This window comes from Natator depressus, chromosome 27 (assembly GCF_965152275.1).
Source record: "Natator depressus isolate rNatDep1 chromosome 27, rNatDep2.hap1, whole genome shotgun sequence".
NCBI classification, from domain to species: Eukaryota; Metazoa; Chordata; order Testudines; family Cheloniidae; genus Natator; species Natator depressus.
The window spans coordinates 10,091,002-10,115,452 of NC_134260.1; the positions used below are offsets into that span (position 1 = coordinate 10,091,002).

At 46.8% G+C, this 24,451-nt stretch overlaps 2 protein-coding genes across 2 annotated transcripts; one reads left to right on the plus strand and one right to left on the minus strand.

Moving 5' to 3' along the window:
• Positions 1-217: 217 nt before the first annotated feature.
• SNF8 (SNF8 subunit of ESCRT-II) lies at positions 218-9,807 on the plus strand. The gene is made up of 8 exons (XM_074941045.1): positions 218-355; positions 1,388-1,438; positions 4,941-5,079; positions 5,903-6,007; positions 7,144-7,216; positions 8,382-8,523; positions 8,819-8,893; positions 9,563-9,807. The coding sequence occupies exons 1-8, from the start codon at positions 302-304 to the stop codon at positions 9,698-9,700; spliced, it is 777 nt and encodes a 258-aa protein (XP_074797146.1). The 5' UTR covers positions 218-301; the 3' UTR covers positions 9,701-9,807.
• A 294-nt stretch (positions 9,808-10,101) lies between these two features.
• Positions 10,102-23,655, minus strand: UBE2Z (ubiquitin conjugating enzyme E2 Z). The gene is made up of 7 exons (XM_074940411.1): positions 23,315-23,655; positions 20,546-20,618; positions 18,620-18,807; positions 16,742-16,853; positions 15,741-15,853; positions 14,747-14,837; positions 10,102-12,442 (listed from the first exon to the last, which is right to left on the minus strand). Exons 1-7 carry the CDS (start codon positions 23,653-23,655, stop codon positions 12,272-12,274), a joined length of 1,089 nt encoding a protein of 362 aa, XP_074796512.1. The 3' UTR covers positions 10,102-12,271.
• Between the last annotated feature and the right edge of the window lie 796 nt (positions 23,656-24,451).

Sequence of the window (24,451 nt, forward strand, 5' to 3'; positions counted from 1 at the left end):
CCCCCCGGATTTGGGGATACAAGGGCGTATTAGCCCCCCGGGATTTTCGGTAGCAAGGGAATTAGCCCCACCCCTAGAATCTCGCGGGGGGGGGGAATCAACCCCCGCAGCGAGAAGGCGCAGGCGCATTGGCGGGGGTGGGGGGGCGGGGAGTGGGAGTTAGCCCCACCCCCTTAGGACGGGGGGGGCGGGAGGGAAGAAGCCACTTCCTGTCGCAGAGCGATGATGTTGCCGCGAGGCACTTCCGGTTCGGCGGACGCTCGAGCGCGTCCCGGGAGCCGGGCGGTTCCCCGCCGCCGGGATGCACCGGCGCGGGGTGGGAGCGGGCGCCATCGCCAAGAGGAAGCTGGCGGAGGTGAGCGCCGAGACCCGGCCCCCTCCCTTCACTGGGGATCCTGGGGGTCGCCCCAGATCCGGGGGCGCCGAGTCCCGGGTGTCCGGCCCCCCCGCGCGCCCCCCCCTTCCCTCGCTCAAGGGGGCGCCGCCGAGTCCCGGGCGTCCGGCCCCCCCGCGTCCCCCCCTTCCCTCGCTCAAGGGGGCGCCGCCGAGTCCCGGGCGTCCGGCCCCCCCGCGCGCCCCCCCCTTCCCTCGCTCAAGGGGGCGCCGCCGAGTCCCGGGCGTCCGGCCCCCCCGCGCGCCCCCCCCTTCCCTCGCTCAAGGGGGCGCCGCCGAGTCCCGGGCGTCCGGCCCCCCCGCGCGCCCCCCCTTCCCTCGCTCAAGGGGGCGCCGCCGAGTCCCGGGTGTCCGGCCCCCCCCCCTTCCCTCGCTCAAGGGGGCGCCGCCGAGTCCCGGGTGTCCGGCCCCCCCCCCTTCCCTCGCTCAAGGGGGCGCCGCCGAGTCCCGGGTGTCCGGCCCCCCCCCCTTCCCTCGCTCAAGGGGGCGCCGCCGAGTCCCGGGTGTCCGGCCCCCCCCCCTTCCCTCGCTCAAGGGGGCGCCGCCGAGTCCCATTCCTCCCACTCCATCCTGGAGAGGCTGAGCCCTTTTTCCCTCAAGTAAGTGGGGTCTGAATTCTCCATCTCCTCAGGGTGCAGAGAGTCTGTTCCCCCCTGCCCTAAATTCAGCTGGGTCTGAGTACCCCTTTTGACAACTTAAAGTCCTCCCTCCTCCCCCAGCAACTTTGAAACGACTGCTTCTTTTCTCCAAAGCAACTGGCTGTAGGACACCCCTGTCACTCAAACCAGGAGTAGCTGATCCTCTCTCTTGAGGATGAAGGGTTGGTGGGTGGGGGGCAAGTCTGGGATGGGTTTTCTAGTTTAAAATGCAGACATATTGCAGAAATGGTGGTGGCACTGGTGGGGGACCCTGCAGAGGAGAAGTGGTCTCAGCCCATGTGTGGCCTCTGAAAAACTTAAATAAAATGATTAGGGGGATTTTTTTTATCTCCTAGGCCAAATACAAGGAGCGAGGGACAGTGCTGGCTGAAGACCAACTGGCACAGGTGAGATGCTGGCTCCAAGTTGAGTGTGAAGGGACCATTGCTGGTATGCGGTGGACTTGAAAGTTGGAAGGAATGTGAGGTTTTGCAACATGCTCAAGAACTGAAGCTGTCCACTGTATATTATTGTGGCTTGATGCGGTGATGTTGGCGAAAAACAAGAGTACTGCACCTGTTAGTTTTACCTGCTTTTAGGCTGGAAATCTGGAAGTCATGGGTGACTGTGAAGTTTCCTCCCACTTACATTTTAGGGCCCTTCTTCGCAACAAGAACTATGCTTAGAACAGTCTTCCTCTTCTGTGTGCACCAGGTAGGCCTTCCAGATCTCTGCCTCCACCCCAAAAAACACCTGCCAACAGTCTCTTCAGCTGGCTTTCCACCCCTTATCTTGCCTCCCCTGCAAGGTTGGTAATTTCCTGGGAAAACTAGTTTAGGGCAGGATGCAAATAAAGACCAGCTTAATTCCACTTTAAACTGGGAAGTGGGGAATTGCCTCAGTGTCCAGCAAGTTCAGCAAGCCCAGAATGAACCTTTTCAAACTTTGGATACATCCATTCAAATGCTCAGTCGATCCACTACATCAGAGTTGGTCCATTACAGAACACTGCACGACCAAATGGACCTGAACTAGTAGGCAGCAAATCTGCATGCTTCTGCTTGCTGTGAGAGGGTCGGGCTGGATGGCTACAGGAGAGTTTTTTTTTTTTTTTGAAGCAAAAAAAAAAAAAGGCAGATATATTAGCCCCAGGTTAAGTAGGTTCCTTTTCCCTGGGTAAGATAACAGGGAAGATTCCAGAACAATCAGGAACCTTCTGGAGACAATTAAGACAGACAGGATGATTAGAACACCTGCAGTCAATCAAGAAACTGCTAGAATCAATTAAGGCAGGCTAATCAGGGCACCTGGGTTTAAAAAGGAGCTCACTTCCGTTTGTGGTGCAAGGAGCTGGGAGCAAGAGGTGCTAGGAGCTGAGAGTGAGAATGCGGACTGTTGGAGGACTGAGGAGTACAAGCATTATCAGACACCAGGAGGAAGGTCCTATGGTGAGGATAAAGAAGGGGTTGGGAGGAGGCCTTGGGGAAGTAGCCCAGGAGTTGTAGCTGTCGCACAGCTGTTCCAGGAGGCACTCTAGACAGCTGCAATCCACAGGGCCCTGGGCTGGAACCCGGAGTGGAGGGCGGGCCCGGGTTCCCCCCAAACCTCCCAACTCCTGGTCAGACACAGGAGGAGTTGACCTGGACTGTGGGCTCACGAAAACGGCCAAACTGAGGGCTGCCGTGAAGCTCCAAGGCGAGCAAATCCGCCAATAAGCACAAAACCCACCAAGGTAGAGGAGGAACTTTGTCACATTGCTTAATGCCTCAAGCCTAGAACTCTGCACTATTGGCGTTTTCATATAATTGATTGTCTTTGACTTTTGTTTCAGTAATACTGAAATGAGTCATTACATATATAGCTTCCTTGAGGAAAACACTGAACCAAAATGTACACAGACATTCTGATGTTCAGTATTTCAATTACCTATATTATTATTACACCCACTGCAGTTTAATTTCTTATTTGTGCAACCTTAAATTAATCCACGCGTCTACTGTCTTATATAACCACAATTTGAATATGTAATGAAATCTAAGTGTAATATGGCCTACGTTAATGAAAAAGTTTCTAAAATAGAAAATGCCTTAAACTGGGACTAACTAGTTTTTTCGGGGATAGTAAAAAAAAAAAAAATAAAAAAAAAATAAAATATGATTTTACCTCTTAAAACTGCCTCTGGTAAATGCCAGGCCATCCCTACCCTAGTGTGGTCTACTCCATTATTTATGCCTGATTGTTTAAATATATATTTAAACAAACAAAAGGATTCTGACTTCTCATTAATTATCTTCTGTTATATAGTCCATCTAAGATCCCTATGGTCAATTGTCTTGTTGTTTTTTAAACGGCTCCAGAGGCGATCCTGGAGTTTACAGTCCAGTAAACTTAACTTTACTACCAGGAAAATTGTTTGAAACTGTAGTAAAGAACAGAATTATCAGACATATAGATGAACACAATATGTTCGGGAAGAATCAATGTGGCTTTTGCAATCATGCCTCGCCAATCTATTAGAATTCTTTAAGGGTATCGTCAAGCCTGCGGACAAGGATATTCCAGTGGATATAGTGTACTTGGACTTTTAGAAAGCCTTTGATGAAGTCTCTCACCAAAGGCTCTTAAGCAAAGTAAGGGGTCCTGGGATAAGAGGGAAGGTCCTCTCCTGGATCAGTAACTGGTAAAAACATAGGAAACAAAGGGTAGGAATAAATTATCAGTTTTCACAGTGGAGTGGTAAATAGTGGGAGTCCCCTAAGGATCTGTACTTGGACCAAGGCTGTTCAACATATTCATAAGTGATCTGGAAAAAGGGGTAAACAGTGAGGTAGCAAAGTTTGCAGGCAATACAGAATTACTCAAATAGTTATATCCAAAGCTGACTGCAAAGAGTTACAAAGGGATCTCACAAAACTGTCTGACTGGGCAACAAAATGACAGGTGAAATTCAATATTGATAAATGCAAAGTAATGCACATTGGAAAACATCCCAACTATACATACAAAATGTTGGGGTCTAAATTAGCTTTTACCACTCAAGAAAGAGATCTTGGAGTCATTGTGGATAGTTCTCTGAAGATATTTGCTCAAATGTGCAGTTACAGTAAAAAAAAAAAAAAAAAAAAGTTAAGTGTTAGGAAAGGGACAGATAAGGCAGAAAATATCAAATGCCACTATATAAATCCATGGTATATCAACACCTTGAAAACAGCACACAGTTCTGGTTATCCCATCTCAAAAAAATATATTAAATTGGAAAAAGTATAGAGAAAGGCAACAGAAATGATATGGGATATGGAACAGCTTCCATACAAGGAGACATTAAAAACATTGGGACTGTTCATCTTAGAAAAGAGATGACTAAGGGGGAATACGATAGAGGTCTATAAAATCATGACTGGGCTGTAGAAAGGGAATAGGGAAGTGTTAGTTATCCCTTCATATAACACAAGAACCAGGAGTCTCCCAATTAAATTAATAGGCAGATGGTTTAAAACCAACACAAGGAAGTACTTCACACAATGCACTATCAGCCTGTGGAACTGGGGGATGTTGTGAAGGTCAAAAACATAAACTGGATTCAAAAAAGAATTAAGACTCTATGCTCTGGGTGTTCCTAAACCTCTGACTGCCAGAAGCTGGGAGTGGATGACAGGAGATGCGTCACTTCATTATTCCCATTCTGTTCATTCCCTCTGAAGCACCTGGCACTGGCCTTTGATGGAAGACAGGATACTGGGCTAGATGGATCATTGGTCGGACCCAGTCTGGCTGTTCTTGTGTCTGTGTAGGTTAGCCAAGGACCTTGTCATGTTTTGTACTTCAGTGCCATGCCATGCTTTTTTATATAATGTTATAAAGCAAGTGTTCAGTCATAGATGCTTTCCTCTCTTTACCCATCACTTACAGATGTCTAAGCAACTGGACATGTTTAAGACCAACTTAGAAGAGTTTGCCAGCAAACACAAGCAAGAGATTCGTAAAAATCCCCAGTTTCGGGTCCAGTTCCAGGACATGTGTGCAACCATCGGAGTGGATCCATTGGCATGTAAGGAATATATGCTGGAGAAGTTTAAGGCTGAATGTCGTGATTGAGTTTGGAGACACTTTGTATTGTCTTTTCTCAGTAAAATCTCTCATTGAAGTTGATAGGAGCTGTGAGTAAAGATGATGGGATTTGGTTCTTAGGGTCTGAAAACTGATGGGCTGTTTTGCCAGCCTGGGAAGGGAAGCAAGCACCAGGCGTAAGGTCTTTCCTTTAGGACAGGGGTTCTCAAACTGGGGTCAGGACCCTACCGGGGGTCACGAGGTTTTGACATGGGGGGTTGTGAGCTGTCAGCCTCTACCCCAAACCCTGCTTTGCCTCCAGGATTTATAATGGTGTTATAAATTAAAATCACTTTTTAATATGTTTAAGCACTCAGAGGCTTGCTATATGAAAGGGGTCACCAGTACAAAAGTTTGAGAACCACTGCTTTAGGACATGTTTTATTGTTTGAACAAAAAAAGACATGAACAACCCAAAATAAAGCAACTCAGCTGACAAGTGTGACAGTCTCTAGTCTGTCAGCCAGAGGAAAAGAGGACAATCCTTATACATCTTGCCGAGCCTGCGATAGGCAGAGCTCCCGTAACCCCTTCTGGGCTGCTGCATCACCTTATCGCAGGGCCCAATCGTGCAAACCCTACAGGGGACGGTGCTTGTGACTGAGAGTAGCCCTACTGCCATCAGTAAGGCTCAGAGCTGCCAAGGTATTTAGGAGCCTAAATACCTTGGAGGATCTGGGCCAAAGTGCTTGCAGGATTAGGCTGTTAAGGAAGAAGAATAGCAGTGATGCTTAATTTGATTTTTCTTCCCCCTTCCTTTGCAGCTGGTAAAGGATTCTGGTCAGAGATGCTGGGAGTTGGAGATTTCTACTATGAGCTGGGTGTTCAGATTGTCGAAGTTTGTCTGGCTCTGAAACACAGAAATGGAGGTGAGGACTCTACACGTTTGCCTCTTGAGCACAGGAGCAAATACTGCCTTCCGCCGGCTGTATGTTACAAGGTGCTTCTGGAAACCGAGCCACGCTTGGTAAGACGCTCAGCACGTGGTGTACTTGAGCGGGTTTCAGAAAGTGCCGAGAAAACAGTTTTGGCTCTGGCTCCGGCTCCGGCTCCGCTCCGCTCCAGTAAAAAAGGGGTAGCTTGGTTTTTACAGCGAGGTAGCTAACGCATGCAGCTTTTGTGAAAATCCATTGGAGGCAAGGCTCTGTGGCTTTTTCACCGCGCTGTAGCTAGATGAGCTGAATTGCGGGTGAGAGGGGATAGCGTTGACGTTGCCTAGCTACAATGCATTAAAAGCTACCTACGGGCAGTCACCAATAGGATTTTATAGTGAAATAGCGAACGTATGTTATTACAATGTAAACTTCCCACACCTTTTTTAGCAGCAAAGATGTCGCTTAACACTGCCATAGAATATGCTTGGTGAGCCTGTAGTGGTACGTCTGGTTCATAGCAAGGATTGGGGGATTAGTAATTGATCTGATTTTTTTTTCCAACTATACAGAGAGAGAGAGAGAGAGAAAGAAAAATGAATTTCTGGCCCACTATTGCTAAAGAAAGAACTTGACAAAACTCTTATTTTAAAGAACTGGCCTCATATCCTGCAAAGTAAAAGTGATAAGAAAGGGCCTGATTTAGAAATACTTCCGACATCTAGAGTAAGCAACTTATTATGCAAGCATTTATTGTAAGGTAATGTCATGTGTGTGACATCTGCTGTTAGTTTGTATTGCAGCCCCAGTTTTGGACCAGAACTCCATGGTGGTAGGTGTTGGACAAACACAGAACAAAAAGATAGTCCCTGCCCCCAAGGACCTTGCAATCCATTTTTAATTAAATGTGCCCGATCCATTAATGGGAGAAAACAGCAACCAACTCCGCAGTACTCTCAATTTAGGAATAGAAATGTTTAGACCTTTAATATCCTACCTAAAGCTGTGAAATCGAATATAGTGAAAAACAGATTAAAGTGACTACGTAAATGAAAGGAACATGTAATAATGGCAAATGTGAAAAGGAACCTTTGCTCTGTATTAACATCACCTCCCTCATTTGTTCTCTCTAGGTCTCATAACCCTGGAGGAACTTCATCAGCAAGTGCTAAAGGGAAGAGGGAAGTTTGCCCAGGATGTCAGCCAGTGAGTATCTGCTTGAGCTGTGTTGTAACCCAGGGGAGCCTGAAAACAGCATGAATAAAAAGTGACAGTTAATCTAGGCAGGCACCTGAAGGTGGCTCTGCTGCTAATATGACCCCAGATAGCTTCATAATTATGAAGCTATCAGTAGTGAGTCCATAATTAAGGTTGCAAGCAATGCCCTATTATAAATGTATATGCCTGCTGGAGGAGCTCCTCTCAAGATTACAGTATACAAAATATTGCTGTGATAGCTTAGATACTCAGTTAATAATCAGAATGTGTGGTAACAGTTGCAAATCATATATTAAGACAAATTACACTAAGTCTTGCAAGTGAAACAACTCAATCTGTATTGCAATGTAATCAGTCTACTTGCATAGAGGAGAGTTGACAGACTAATTTTCATAAGACGTTACACTTAACATACTAAATACAGATTTCCCTATCGTAGCAGTCCTTTTAAGTAACTCTCAATGTACAGGCAATGTAAAGTCAAAAATAAGATTTTTTAAAAAAAATTAAATTCATACTTTTGCCACAGATTCACTTGAACAGTGAAAGTAGACTGAGTTTCACTTTCTTTTCTTGCATTAGCAAGCTGTTACTATGTACCCGTCCACCTGCTAGAGAGTATTACTTGAACAAATAACAATTTCTACTGAACTTTCATTATTTCAACTTTCTTCTGCTTGGAGACCTTTCTGTTGATAGGGTTTGCAAAAGATTGTCTTACAGGATCTGAATTTTGGGCCTGAATGGCCCTGAGATTCTTTTGAATATTTTATTTTGGCAACTTAGTGTTGGTGTTCACAGGACTCGTAGGATGAGTTCACTCAAACAGTTTAAGTGACCATCTCTTGATCCTGTTGGAATCAGAGCACACCTTAAATGGAAGCAAGGCAGGCAATCTTTTTTCGGTTGCTGTTGCCTCTTGGTAAGTATGAATGAAAAATTAAACAGATAGCAGATAACTTTTCAGAGGTGCTTAGCATGAGAAGAAATAACTGTAGCCACTTAACGTGCATGGTTGGCCTCTGCCTTTCAGACCTTAACTTTGCCACTTGTACAGCTGTTGTCCCTTATTTACATCACTTAGGGTCTGGCCTAAGTGAAGAGCAAAAGCTTTTCTTTTAAAGTCTTATGTTCACTCCCACTGCCTCTTCAGGGACGATCTCATCCGAGCTATCAAGAAGCTGAAAGTTCTGGGCAGTGGCTTTGGGATTATTCCTGTTGGAGGGACATATCTGATCCAGTCTGTACCAGCTGAACTGAACATGGATCACACAGTGGTTTTGCAGCTGGCTGAGGTACTGTGGCAAGAGATTCTTTTGTATAAGCTACCCCTAAGGGGTCCCAGGGTACCCTTGATTCACTTGGGCAGGCTCCATAGATAAGGAATAAATGGTATGAAGAGTTTAAATTCTAATATGAGCGAGAACCTAGGGTCTCAGCTTGTAAAGATATGAACATGTAGGCAAGTAGACTTACCAAAACGTGGACTCTGATATTAAGTCCAGCTCATTAGCAGATAGTTAGGAGCTTTAACTGTGCACTGAAATCATTGTCCTACTAAAACTCTTTTTTTCCCTTCCCTTATTTCAGAAAAAGGGGTATGTAACTGTCAGCGAGATCAAGTCCAGTTTAAAGTGGGAGATGGAACGTGCCAAGCACGTGCTGGTATGTATTTGGACCTTGTGTGGTATGCTTGTTTGGATTACATGCTGTTGGTTGCATTTACACTACCAGCTCCACTGTAATGGTAGGACACAGTAAAAACAGTTTAATCCCATCTAGTCTGCAGGACCAAACCAGGGAGAAAGTAAATGAGTTCTTCACCCCGTAAGACTTAATGTAGACAGGATCTGAGGCAGAATCCTCTTAAGGGCAGGTCCATACCTTTCATTGGTGCTGCTATGAACTATGTACATACTTCTTCTTGCCTTGGGATCTGGGCTGCACCTTCCTTAATTCTGTAAAATTTACTCACCAGCTATGGCTTTGTATCCATGGTTTTGAACATAAAATCTTCACTTACTGTAGCGACAGATGGAGATAGCTGTAGTGAAGTCAGTATAGCCACTTGCCCTTTAAATATTTGTAGTGGGTGAGAACACTTCCAGTAATGGAGGTGGTGATCACACAGATGTCTGAACTACCTGCAGCTAGAGTGGGGCGAAGGAAGCCCTGTCTAGTGCTAACCCGAGTCATGGGACTCTTCCTTCTCCTGCCTGTAGCAGAGCTGGAATGCAGAAGTGGTTCTTGTGTACTTGTATGCCCTGGTTCACTTTTTTTGGCAGATCCTTGTTTTTTCCATTCAGCTTTTGAGCCCTTGGTCTGTTTTGACAGGAACACCTGCTGAAGGAAGGCATGGCCTGGCTTGACACACAAGCTCCAGGGGAATCTCAGTACTGGCTGCCTGCTCTCTTTACAGAACTTTACTCTCAGGAAATCACTCCAGAGGAAGCAAAGGAGGCACTACCCTGACTGTTAAGAGGAGCCACTGAGCTGTGTGCACCTGTACATATTTCCCCTTTGCTGTTGTATTACCTGAAGGAGGACATTTAACTTTAAATAAAGTTGTTTAAAAAAAAATCCCCAGGTTACCTAATTGATCAAAATTATACATGCTTAACTAACTTCAAATTGTACCAACCAAACTACCTTTACCATCAGTGTGATCTAGAGGTCTACTGTTCTAAACTAGAACATGGGAGAGATGCAAAAGTGATTTTACCTCCTTAAAAGCTCAGAGTGGAAATTTACCCTTTATCAGCTGTGGAAACTAACTGTCCCCAGCAGCATCCCTGCTCTGGTGAAGTGTTTTAGGAAACTACTGTAAACTCAAGTCCCTTCCCCATGAAAAATACAATAGTCTAGATTCTGCCAAAACAAACTTTATTGCACAAAAAAAATCTTATGTACAATTGTATATAAACAAGGTGTTTTATAGTGACTCTTGTGCATATATTTTCAAATCATGTCTAAAATTGTCACTAAACCATGTCTGCCTAGAGCAGTCAGAGGATTGTCACTTTGAAATGGAAACATTCAGAAACAGCAGGACAGGTAACAACGCTATAAAACTAATACGTTCACAGCCACATGCTTAGGTGAATGGTGTCCACAGTAAGGCATTTTGTGTGTGGATGGTAATGCCACATGCACCACATATTTCTGAACCAGATCTGCCTTATGAAGGCATTAGAGACCCAGCTCTAACCCATTTTAAAGTGGAGATACTATTGATTTATGAAACCAGTGAAATTTACAAGGGGATTAAACAGAGGCATCACAGTAGCACAGCTCAGACTTCTCATACGAATATGCCTCCATGAAACCTTTATCAAGGAGTAAACTGCGTTATTTACTTCCAGCTGGTGTGTCCTATGTAAGTTTCCCTTCAGAGAAGACAGGGTTCCATTCTAAACCACACCAATGACAGACCCAAGGTGAGATTTTGTTCTCAATAGAAAGGTTGAGTTAAATGGCAGCTTGAATTCAGGAATCTTTCAACTTAAAGCTCCTTAAGCAGCAGGATGAAATTTACAATAGTTGATATTCTACAGAAACAATCTGTATTGAAAATAATTCACCAACCCCTGGGACATTTGAAAACTGCAGTTTGATCTACAAAAAAAGAGTTTCTTTAGAACAAAGTTACCTGACCTGGAGCTTCTTTCCATGCCGCAATAAGAATCAGAGGATTATAGCAAAGGAATTTTGGGCGGGGGGGGAGGTTGGTGCACCATAGTATGTGCTCAACTTTTAATCAGTGCTCTTGTAAAACAAGATTAAGCCCTTCATCTGGGGAACATTTTACCACCCAGTTTGGCGGTGGTAAACTCAATCAGGCCTATATCTGCCTGCTTGACCTGGGTGTGTTTCATCTCCATGCCCCTTGCTTTAAATACATCCTTGATGTAATGGCACGCACAGCCAGCAGACACCTGCCCAAGAGGTATGAATTGCTCAAAAATGAGACACTGCTGTTAGAACTATCAAAGCTTTAAGAACTAGTTTTACCACTGGCTAAGTTTGGCAAGGGAACATTCTGCTGCTAGTGACATTCGCTCCATGAAGATGGCTTCCTGCTTATAAATGTCCCTTATCCTAGCATTTTATTTGTCCTGGATCAAAATATTAGCAGAACAACAAAAAAAACCAAAACAACACTGACTTCCGGGGCTGAAAGCAAACAGCACTTCCATTTAGAAGAGCCAAAGATTTAAAAAAAAAAAAAAAAAAACACACACACACACACACAAATACAACAAAATTAGATAGGGAGGGAGTGTTTTGTTTTTTTTTTTATAAAAACCCCAGTGATTTTCTCTCCAATGTTTCCAGGGTAAAAGCATCTGCTCTTGATTTATAAGCTTTTACAGCTTGCATCCATTTCTTCCCCCCCCCTTCCCCTTTTCCCTCTTCCACCTAAAGTCCAGTCAGTAAAAGCAACCCAGGGACTGGATGAAGCTTTCAGAAAGAAAGCTAGAGTCCACCCTGTTTATCTTTGGTCTGTCTAGAAGAGATATCAGCAGATAGATGGGCTTATGCAGAGCACCTGTGCCCCACCTCTCCCCAGACAGAAGTTAACCCTAGGCAAGCAGCAAGTGGGCCCCTTAGTATCATGGACTCCACCCAAGTGCTCCTACAGCTCTGGTCCTTGGGAGTTCAGCATGGCCAGAGGGAAGGGCACATACTGGATATTTAAGAACAGAAAAGCTGTAAAACGGACTTGCATTCTACATCTCATTGTTTTAATCCAATAAAGAAAAAAAAGCCACCCAGTGTAGGTGTTTCCAAAATAACCTGATGCCACATGCTCCAGCTTTCTAGCATAGGAAGTACCTTTTAGAGTAGCCTATCACAAGCTTGGCTTTGTCTACCATGAAGTCCTCTTGTTCAGTATCCACCAGAGCATTAAATGAGACTGAAGACCTCTTCCAGCTCTAGCCACTCTGGGATTGGCTTGGTTCTCAAGTCTGTCAGGGGTAATTCTAGAGTTCGAAGACAGAACCATCCCCACAATTGGGTTTCTCACATAGAGAGAGACCTCTAAGCCTTGGAGCTCCCTTGAGTGTCTGTTTCCGTCTCCGAGGAGCTGCTGTCAGAGTCTATTTCTACATTCTCCTGCTGGTGTTTCTCTTGCACCTTCAGCCGAATTCCTTGCAAACGGATTAATAGGGACTGATAGTCAAAGTGGCCTCGTTTCTCACCAAAAGGATCCTGGGGGTGGGGAGGAGGAAGGAACACAAGATTTAGACACACACTTGTATGGTGTTAAGTACATCACACTCTACATGGCATCTATGAAACACACCCACCACAAGGGCAGGCAACAGCAACTGAGCAGATAACTGCAGGGCAAGGAGAGACATTTTGGCCAAAGACACTGGTTAAACCTCTTTTTGCCAAGTATGTTAGGGGTTCGTCAGTGTCAATGCAGAGCATAGGGGACCTTGGCTCTTTTAAACGCACTCTGAAAAAAAACCAAGTAAAATGAACTTGAGGGAACTCAGTTTACCTGCCGCAGCCAGATGAAGGTTTGAGTGGACACTGGCTGGATTTGAACCAGAGTTTCAAAGAACTGATGGATTGGTCTCAGGCAGGAGAGAGGGACAGTCTCAGTAGGAAAGACTAAGGACTTAGTAACTAACACCTCGTATAGTGCTATAGAGGCTTTATAAAGAAAGGCAAGTATCACCCCCATTTTACAGATGTGTAACTGAGGCACACAAGTGACCACACTTGCCTACAGTCACTCGCAGTTGGGCAGTGGCAAACAGGCAAGAGAGATTTAGCTTCTACCCTCACACCCTGACGGGACCACACTGGCAGAGCAATTGGGAGGAAGCTTGCACTGCCCATGCTGTGCCTGCTCTGGGATAAATAGGAGGACTTTAGACTCCAAAAACCAAAAAGACAGCTTCTTTCCCAAACACTACGCTCACATGGGAAAGCTGCTGACGACGACACTGACCTCAACGTTTTGGAATGGCTTCGTTTTCACACCATTCTTTCTTTTATCTGTGGTTCATCTAATGAAGAGGGTCTATGCTACAATTTACAACGGTTGGGGACAGGAACACGGCAGTAAGACCAGCACTATGTTTGTACAGCGTGTAGCACAATGGGGTTCTGGTCCAGGACTACGGCTCCTTGCAGCTGCAGCAGTTATGACCGTAGAATGTGATCGGTGCCATTCCCAAATAACCCCTCAAGTCATAACCCCCTCTAGTCACTGTACTAAAGATTCCAGCTGATGTGAGTCAGACAGTGTTGCCTGGTGGCACTATTCAGGCCAACCATAGGCGGTCTGCTTTTGTCATGCGTTGCGGGTGCTCTCATTTTATGGATTACAGGGCTGTTTGTTGACAATGAAGGGCATGGGTAGATATTCGGTTGTAAAATTAATCACCTCTCTCTTTCATCAATGGTGATATCTTTTAATGGGACAGACAGGACATGGGTGATTAGAGCAGAAGCAGCTTCTATTCGTACTGAAATATCTTAGCAATCAGCAGTAAGAAAAAGCAGGATTTTTTCTGATAAGTGGCTCAGGAGCAGTGCTAGGAAAAGCTCAGTGGCTTGTACTGGGTCCGCGAAATCAATGGAAATTGAAGGCACTCGGCACCTCAAGGGACCGGGCCTCAGCAAAGCACCTTTGATTCCACACTTAGGCTAGTGCAGATAAAAGTTACAAGAGCTGGTTCTCAGGACTGGAGAGCAGGAAGAAGCCTCACCCCCCACTTCTCAGGACTGTATTTCATAATGAGTAACATAGTGATGGGGCCCTTAAGAAGAGACTAGAGGAAATCCTAGAACTCCAGCAATGCATAGCCAGAGCCAGCAGAAAAACACCAGCTAGCTAAACCTTTGACCGGGACGTAGGAACTGCCCTACTGGAATCACACTACTGTCCAAACGGTGGTAGTTTCCTATTCTCTTCGCATGAGTCAGAGGATAGATCAGTGGTCCTCAACCTATTTACCGTTGTGGGCCACATATGTAGCCCACAATATGTTATGTGGGCCGCATCCAACACTACTTGTATGGCCCTGATCCACATGAAGAGGAAATACAAGCACATTTAAGCTGGTGCACCCCCCCCCCCCAAATTCTGGCTTTCAGAGGAAACTTTCAAATGAAGTACAGTTGACACCAACAGACAGAGAATTAAGCAGACATTTTGTGTTAGAGGAAAAACAGTACCCAATAGGAATTTCTCATAGCCTTATTTCATGGCTGATGTGAAATCAAAGCACATGAAGGGTAGAATTTCTTAAATTCCCTCCAGATAAGGAACTCCCATTCTCCTCCCTCCTAAATTAGCCATGTCAAGAGGCAAGCTGATGGCTACCGTGGCTGAAGGAGGTAGCCAAGATAAAAATAATCTCAGCAAGCAGACATCACTTTTCACCACATAGGTTGCAAGAAATGAAAAAGTGTTGATGTGCCAGCTAACAGGTCATTAAACTGCACCCTTCTAAGTAAGTCGTAGCATGGAAAGGAGGGTTGCCAGCAGCTTACCTGCATTGTCTGTCCTTGGAGGTGAAGCCTCTCTTTGCATGCACCCTCGTAGAAGTCAAAGTATTCCATGAAAGACTTCTCCATAACACCCCTGGAATGCCACAAAAGAGCACATGGTCAATGCAGGCAGAGCAAGCATTTAAGCGATGGTCTCAACACCTCGTGGCCACATGAGACTCCATTCAGTTAAAAGAAAAGGAGTACTTGTGGCACCTTAGAGACTAACCAATTTATTTGAGCATAAACTTTCGTGAGCTACAGCTCACTTCATCGGAAGCTTATGCTCAAATAAATTGGTTAGTCTCTAAGGTGCCACAAGTACTCCTTTTCTTTTTGCGAATACAGACTAACACGGCTGCTACTCTGAAACCATTCAGTTAAGCAAACGTGTCATTCATCTAATCCACAACACTCTGTGTATGCCTTAAAAATGTACGAGGACGATCCAAGCATTCAAAAAATCTGCCCTGGCAACTGAGGCAATCATCCCGCTGCTCAGCACAACCTCAGACACATGGGGTTTGCATTAACTTGTGTCACTGCCCCGATTGAATTACACCACACCAGGAACAAGAGTATGCAGGAGGAGGTGGTCGTCATATAGCAATTGGATGTATCGTGAGACAAAGCAGGGCAGGGAACAAGTACAGGTGCTGTATAAATATTATACTCAGTACACATCAGCCATCCACCCATGCAAGCAAGACAGGGACACGTCATCCCCCTTTACAATATGGGAATGGGAACAGAGGGTTTAGCAGTGCCCACCGTGACACAGCTAGGACTGGAACTCAGGAGTTCGGAAACACCAAGATAAGAGTTCCTGGCACCCAGTTCAATGTATGACGCTGCCCCTTCGACAGAGATCCAGCCCGACAGCAACTTATCAAGCGAATATGAAGCATACAGAAGCGCCCAGTTAAAGCGGACCCTGACTGTTCAGAGCGAGATGGGGCCACGTTTGTGCATTCACTCCTCTATCCTCATTACCTACCGTAAAGGCTCAGGACAGGGACACTTTCCTTCCAGCATGTCGCACACGGCTACTCGGATAGTCTCATGCCGAATGCACTCGTTATAGTTCTTACTATCCCCAGGGTGCCTCTCCTGTAAATGTAAATTGCTCCACTGAGTCCGTGTGGTAAACAGGTATTATCCCTTCCCTTCGGGCCATAAAGATTTCACACTCTGCAGCAAACTCTCCTCAGATCTGCCTGCTCAAAGTACAGTGATCTAGTTTATCCTGTAAAGCTGGTAAGAGATTCCACATGTTCCCAGAGCCCAGGATTCGGGTAGCTGAGGAGATGGATCAACTCAAGCCAGCACAATAGTCTCTCTCTCAGGGACCGTAGGCCAGGATAACCTGAGCAGTTTGGGTCACGTAGGACACAATACATCCCAGAGAAGCCATTTACTTTCAGCACAGATTGGCAGAACAAGAAAAAGCCCCTGCAGATATAATCAGTTTTCTGTCTGTTTCCAGTTAATTCCACTACCTTACTTATAATGTAAATTAAAATGGGATCTGTGGCAGGAAGGCTAAACACTTTCTAAACCCATGCTGTCTGTATAAGCCAGGTGACCATTAGTACCGACAGGATATTCCACCATAAAAATCTCAAAAGGAATTACAAGTATTTGAGCTCTTCTGCAAGTCAGGTAGTATCATGTGGGGTAAATTGGGGCTTGGCGCAGTTAACAGACTTACTCAAGGTCACAGCAACTCAGCAACAAAGAATGAAACAGAAAGCAGGAATCTCCCAGGTCTCTTACTACTAGACAACACTCCCTTCAGCTAAAAATAGCTCTCCTTTCCAGAGGTGTTTGCAGGACACCCATTGCTGGTATCTGGAGAGATGAACACCAAAGACTTGAATAGCCTCAGGATGACTGATTGAATTCCCTTTTGCAGAGAGACACAGTTGGAGAGCGTGTGTGTGTGTGTGTGGACGACGACGACACGGGAGTCAAGTCATTTCAGAACTGAAGTATTACCTGCTCAAAGCCAGGTTCGTTGTGATAGGGGTTCTCAGTCATCAGAGACTGTATGGAGATGAGGACTGAAGAGATACTCTGTGCTGGGCTCCAAGCAGGACCAGTCCAAGTGCTGAAACATCATAAACACAGGAACGTATTTAAACACAAGACCTAGAATAGGACTCAGTGACCTCCCCTTTCACCGTTACCATTCTCAAAGATCAACAAACCCCAGTTTAGGAAATCAGAAAAAGCTAAGAGGGGACTACCCAGAAGGGGAAGTGGACAAGAAAAAACAGGGAGCCCCCAATGATTTGCAGTGTTCAGAAGCGTTTATGGGTGAAGTTAGTGTTTCTTTTCACCCAGTTGTGAACACTAATCTGGATAAGTAAGATTTTTGTAAATTTCACTTTAGTGCCAGCATTGAAGTGCCTGGCAGACGGAAAAAGAGTAGCATGCCCGGGGAAACTGCCCAACATCAGGGTTAATATTGAAAAATGTTCTGCTTGAATAATAATAATACCTAGTTCTTATATAGCACTTTCCATCTGAAAGCACTTTACAGCAGAGGTCAGTATCTTTATCCTCATTTTATGGATAGGGAAAACTGAGGTGCAGTGACTTGCCCAAGGTAATCCGGGAGATCAGTGGCAGAAGCAGGATTAGAATTCAGGTCTGAATCCTAGTCCAGTCGTCTTATGCATTAGGCAACACTGCCTCCTATAGTAGCAAAGATCTACTGGTCCCTATGCCACATGCAGGGGTGCGCACACTTTTATGCAGAGGGACATTGCTAGAAAAAACAACAACTCTGCATTGGCCGCCCTTTGCTACAGATCCTTTCCCCCCCTGGAATGGCAGCATTTCAAAAGAGGGATGCACCTGGCACATGAGATGCTTTCTAAACCCTTTCATTTTGCTGCTCCTTTTCCCTCCACCTCCCCCGCGCCTTTCAGTTTGATGCACGTCCCAAGAGCTTGAGGTGGTCTGCCTAACCAAGTGCCTCCTGTTTCAAACCCCCTCCCTTCACATCAATAAATAGTCTTCCTTCCTTAAACCATTGTTCTGTGTTTGCTCTAATTTAGGACCCAACCCTGTGAGACGACAAGCCTCTGCCACTTGCACTGGCTTCACGCTGAGCTGCCCTGTGCCCAGTGGCACTCAAGAGCCTGCCCTGGCATTGTTAACCTGTCAGGGAAGGGATGATGTGTTTGCAAGATTGGGACCATCCATGCATGTTCTTTAAGCACAGTAGTCCAATTGAAGCTAATGGGACTGCTCCCATGCTTAAAATTAAGCATCTGCAGAATTGGAGCCAAAGTTTGTAAAACCGCTGTTTGAATAGGCAGTGCTCTAGTGGGGACTTAAAATAATTATCCTACTCATGGTTTTGCGCCAAGCACAAGCGGAAGCAGAGAAGCAGTTAAACAGCTTTCCAGGGAGTTCTTAGTGGCTCTTTTTTTTTTTTAATTTCTTTTTTAAAAACCACACACACACGGGAAATTAAAACCACCAAAAAAAAAAAAAAAAAAACCCCTACATTCAAACAACAATCAGGGTCGGCCTTCAAACCGCAAAAGCAGAAGAAATGCAAAGTTCAGGCCCAAACTCTATGGGGGGAGATGGGAGGAGTGCTGTGCTACTTAGGCACAATGGAGTGAGAGAACAGAATTTCAGTCCTGGCTTTTGTAGGTTCAAAGAAAGTCAGACTCGCATTTTTGCTAAATTTTGGCAGCTTTAAGGCCTCCATCGTGCAAGCAACTCCATAGAGGGTCTGTGCAGGCAGATGTCACTGCAGGATCAGGACCTAAATATGCAAAGAGGGTCACATACAGCAGAGAACTGCCTACAGCAAACTCCTGGCTTCCCCCTGAAACAGCTGAAGTCTCCTCTTACCCTAGAATACTCAGGCAGACTTTCCCATTGCGGTAGAAGTTGGGGTTAAACCTCACTGTGTTATTCCCTGTTGTCATCAGTTTGACCCTTGGTGGGTGGATGGGATAATCTGGAGGACAGCGAAACAGGAACAAGAAGAAACCCCCTTCATAAGGCGTGTCAAATGGGCCTGTGATCAATGCATGAATCTGCAAAACAAAAGCCCATCTTGCGCACCACTTCAAAATTGCGCAGCACTGTGAAATTTTCAACAAAACCAAACAAGTGCAAGAAATCGCGATACAGAGCTCACGACCAGGCCTCTCCCACAAGCACATCATACACAGTCCACTCTTTCCCCTCCCTGCCAGACTCACTTATACCCCGAGCCACTGCCACGCATTTCTCTGCCACACCTGTGTGCGATGCATGCCCCCGTAGCTGTATTTACACGCCTCACACACTTGCACATGCATCCGCTCCATGTCTGCGCAGCCAAACGCAGAGTAAACAGTACTTCATCGGAAGAGCTCGACATTTCAAAAGTTGAAAGATTTAAAAACAAAAAACACAATTAACAAGAAAAAATATTCACTGCCTATTTCCATCCCCAACCTTTATTTTCCAACTTCTGAATTTCCACCAGCAAGAGGATTTTTCTTAGTTTGAAGATACTGCACTGATTTGTACTTAAACGGATCACTAACCTTCCTCAGCCAGGACCTATGGTTAGGAGCACTCTCTCCTCACTGTAAAGTTACCTCTGAAGATCCTGATCACATGCAGGTGAAATTACTCCCCTCAGGCTACTAGCTGAGCAAGGTTATTTCCTTTTGTGCTATTTCAAATGTGCTCACTTGATCAATTTTAAATGCTTCTTAATTCCTCATGATTTGCAAGAAGATGCCAAGACTAAGACGCTTTAAGACATGGTCAATGATCTAATGCATTGTTGGAAAACGTATTTGTGTATTTTCAGCTTCCAGCATCAAGTTGGACCAAAGTTATGATTAAAATACTGAGTACACACTCAGAATATGGAGTATTCTTGTATATAGGAATTCTCTCCAAGAACTATTCCCTTACAGTATCTTAAAACCCAAAGGCCTCACTTCAGCCAAGGATTAGTGCTGGTGGTACCTGGAATTGGAAAGGTTGTTGGAGAGGTGGGAAAAGCTTGCGGCAACAGAAAAAGAGGAGGCAACTTCTCCTCCACCACTAGCCTCACAGGAAACCAGTGCAGCCCAAAGAGTGGATATAGCGTGGAGGCTGGGAGATGCACTGCATCAAATGCATCCTTTCAGCAGCCAGCGTCTGCAAGCTTACTAGGGTATCCTGACCGCAGTGTGACACTTCGCAGAAACTACCTGGACAGGAATCTCCCAAGAACACCTCCACTGGGGCACAAGGATGCAGGCTAGCACAGGGAGTGCAAGTTACACCTCTCTGCATAAGCTTGGGTCTGAATCATGGCCTAATCTGAAGTTTCTGCACCCAATGCACAGATGCCTCCTGACTACCACATTTACCACCCCCGGTCTCTGATGGAAGCTTCCCATAGCCCAGTGGTGCTCACAGCGGAGTCAGCTGTTCCTCAACATTCCCACCGATCATTTTCAAGCATTGGCAGGATAGGTGCTTTACCGAGTCATATGGCCATGGCAGCTCTACTGGATTGATCTGCAGAGCCACAGTTTATCACTTCACAAAGTCGGCGTCCTTGAAAGCCCCCCTCCAGTTTGAAAACACAGCCCCGTCTCACTGTCCCCAGGAAAATTTAAGCTGCTTTATTCTTTTACAACCTTTTGAGGATGATCTATGGGACTCTTCCCTACCCCTCTCCCCAAAATGGTATGGACAAGCCTTATATGGATTAACTCTTAAAGTAGCCAGCAAAAGAAGATACACAGAAGGAGAAAGTTGGATCAGTTCTGGATATTCACTTACCTTAGTCATATCATGGGGATCAGGCACAACAAACATTCCAGGGGGTGGTTCCTTATAAATGGACATGATATCCCTGAACAAAGAAAACAGGAATTAGCCATTATCTCCCTCGGGGTCCAGACCAATCCAAAGAACAGAACAGAGTATGAGAGAGTGTGTGAGAGAGACAAAATAAACCTGTTACTGAAAGCACTTGTTTTTTTATTTTGTTGCTGCTTCATTGTTTTCTGGCTAAGCTGTTCCTGCTTATCCAGAAGAAGAGCTGTAGGAGAGAAGGAGTGCACACACTCTCAAAATACATAACAAGAGACATGGCATCAGATATGACTCATTGCGAGTTGGGGGACATACAGCAGCATTCTACCTCTAGCTCCTCCCAGTGTTGACCTGAGTTGCACACAGCCACAAAAGGATTTTAAAAAAGTCTTCCTGTTTGTAAAGAAAACTGAGCTGAGCTAAAGTTCAGCAGTATGACTAAGCAGATGAAACTTCTGAAGTGACAGGAGAACCTCAACTTCTTACCAAGTTAGTGCTTTCATCCATTTGGACTGGAAGCATAGTTTGTACCATCTTATGGTGAAGTTCTAGGAGTTTAGTAACCAGCAGCAGAACAAGGATATGCAATCATTTGGCAAGCAGTAATGTTTGTGAGGAGGGAAGAGGAAGAATCTATTGAAATAAGGCCAATATTTATAACAATATAACAACATATTGTTTTAAAGTTTATCAACATGCCAGACCTAATGTGAGCAATCCTTTTACAGGCAGCCTCTAATACTGCAGTTAGACAGGAAATAGCTGAATTGTTCAGTTAGCACCACTCAGGCAAATGAAAGAATAGGGTTATGGGTGGGCCAGTAACACCTTATAAAATTCAATCTAGGAACACAAAAAAAGACACCTATTCCCCTACTGATCTAATACAAAACTACTAATTTGCAGATGCACAGAGACACTTGGTTTCAGATCACTCATTGGCAGACAGCTGGCACAACAGATTAAATTTTAAGATTAAGTAGAGGCAGTTTTGGTCAGGTGAGGCATCATCTTATATTGAATGCACAGGACAGAATCAGGAGATCAGAACGCTACTCTTGTCTCTGACACAACTTCATCGTTAACCTCGGGGAAGTCACTTTGCCTCTCTTGTATGCACCTGTAAAAATGCAGTTGTGAGGCTGAATTCAATGTATGGGCTTTGAGATCCTTGCATGGATGGGGCAAAATATGACTTCATACAACTCAACAGAGCATACATTTTCTTAGCCACTGGTAGCAGCAAGAATGGTTTAACCAGGTGGGGACAGAGGGAGGAAGTTTTGTTAATCCCCCTTTTAAAACGATAAACGTGATCACCAAAATAGACTACGGCAGTTTTAGCAAGAAGCTGCTGACCCATATGAATTGCCAAATTTCAGTGGTGGATAATTGATTCTGTCTAGTACATTTCCCTGGACGTTTCATGTGGACATGGGATGCTTCATCTCCTGTGCTGTACCGCACTGCTGCACGTGGAGAACAGCTATCACATTCCACCCGAGACGTGGCTACATGATCTTACATTTATACACCCTGCAAATCACTGTGGGATCCGTCTGGATGAAAAGTGCTTTATAAATACAATGCGGCATTAGCACGCTGGGTCTCGAGCAGCAGCAGTGAGCTGAAACTAGACTGTGTCAACAAAGCCAGAGGGAATCTAAAGCATTTTGATGCACAGAACGTTCTCCTAACCCTGGGGAAGCCTACTAAAACCTAGAGAGGTGCAGATACCTCTGGGGACAAGACCAAAGGGGTGATGAGTGAATCACAGAATATCAGGGTTGGAAGGAACCTCAGGTGATCATCTAGTCCAAGCCCCTGCTCAAAGCAGGGCCAATCCCCAATTTTTGCCCTCTATCCCTAAATGCCCCTCTCAAGGATTGAACTCACAACCCTGGGTTTAGCAATGTTCAAACCACTGAGCTATCCCTCCCTCCCCGTGTGTGTGGTAGCCTCACATTCCCTTGTGGAAAGCTGTAAGTGCCAGTCCATAAAGAAATGCGTCCACTTCCCTAGGATATATAGGTGTCTCCATACGTGGCCTCAGGCCACAGAGAACAACATGGAAGAGTTCGTCCTGTCCCTAGCACAGATGCTGATGACATCCATGGGGTAGAGGCTATCCAAGTGGTTATGGCCCACAGGCAGATGGGACAGTGGGTGTTGGTAATGCCAGTCCCAAAACCCTAGGCTCAAAGGGCAAGACGCTGGAAGAGATCAAGATGGGACGGGGAAAGATTCGTACTCCTTTTAGAGGGAGGGGGAAGGCCCCAAGCACGGACAACCGGCTCTTTTCGGGGGAGGGGCCGGGAGAGAAATCCAGAAGAGAGCAAGGAGCGATCACCATGACGGGGCATTTACTCAGCGGTGATTTCGCCTGGGAAGTCCCTGGCTACCCCAGCACCGCGGGGCGGCAGGAAGAGAAAGGACTGCGGCGCTGGGGGGGTCGCCGGGTCCCGAGCAGGCAGGCCGGGTACTGGCTGGGCCCGGAGCTCCCAGGGAAAGACACTGGAGCCCCACGGGGGATCCCCCAGCACCGGCTGGCCCGGATCAGGCAGAACCGGGGGGGGGGGCGGGTTTGGGGCGCGCGCTATCCCGGGGGAGGGGCCCACGGGAGGCGGGGTTTGTAGTTACAGATCCCCCCCCACACACCCCCCGGGCGGGGGTCCCCGGCTCGATCCGCAGCAGGCCGGCCGGAGGCGGCCCGGGCCAGGCCGGCTCGCTCACCGTTTGATCCGCAGCAGGCAGGCCGGGCTCGGCCTCTCGCTGTCCCAGTCGCCGCTCACCGTGGGGTCCCAGAAGGCGGAGTGAGTGAGCAGCGCGGCCCCGGCCGCGGCGGCGGCGGCGGCCGCGGGCAGCCCGGCGAGGGGGGCCCCGCCGCTGCCGGGGGGGGCTCCGGCCCCCGCGGGGGGCGCCCCGAACCCGGCCGCCGCCCACAGCTCGGCCGGGATGAACACGCCGGGGCTGCCCGCTCCGCCGCCCCCGGGCCCCGCCGGGACCCCGCCGCTCGTGGCGGCCGCCAGCACCGCCGCCGCGGCCGCCTCCTCCGCTGCCGGACTCTCCGCCATTCTCCGCGGCCCGTGCCCCGTCTGGGAGAGCGCAGCTTCCGGGACTCCACACCAGCGAGTCCGCCGGCCAGAGCGGCCCTCACCCGGCTCCTCCACCGCCGAATCCGGGCCAGAGCGTCCACCCACCCCGCCCTGCCGCCGCCGCGAGCACTCCGCTCAGCACCATGGAGTCGCCTCCGGGCTGCAGAGTGTCGCTCCCGAGCTGGCCACCCAGGAGACGCCTTTCACTAGAGCGTCCCCCACCCTCAACCAACGAGTTGCGGACCATAGAGTCTTCTCTGGGAGTAGAGTGTCAATCCAATCAACGAGACGCCCAGTAGCGAGGAGGAGGAGGAGTGCCCTGCTTTTCATGCCCAGGAGGCAGTGGGCGTGGCCTGGTGGTGCAAGACTTTGCAGGGGCAGGGCTCTGTGCAGCTAGGCTGGTGCCAGGGTGTCATGACAGCATTGTCCTCGGCCTGTGCTTTTGGTGGAGGGTGATGCTGTATCAGTGTGAGGGCATTCATGATGTCATCACATGGCATCACAGCCTGAATGCATGAAATGCAGGTAGAACCGGGTGGGTCCCAGGATATTAGAGAGGGCAGAAGAGATCTCTGCCGGGGAAAGTCAAATGTAGTAAGTAATTTCAAATTCAGTGAGTGAGTCACAAAGGCCAGGGAAGGCCAAAGTGCAGTCTGCAGTGACTCATTTCTCTGCTAGAAAGGAGCAACACAGAGAGAGTACACCTCCCAGCAATCCATGCTTTAACATACCCGAAAGCAATGTGTGGCCTTTTATTTACAATTAGACCAACAGG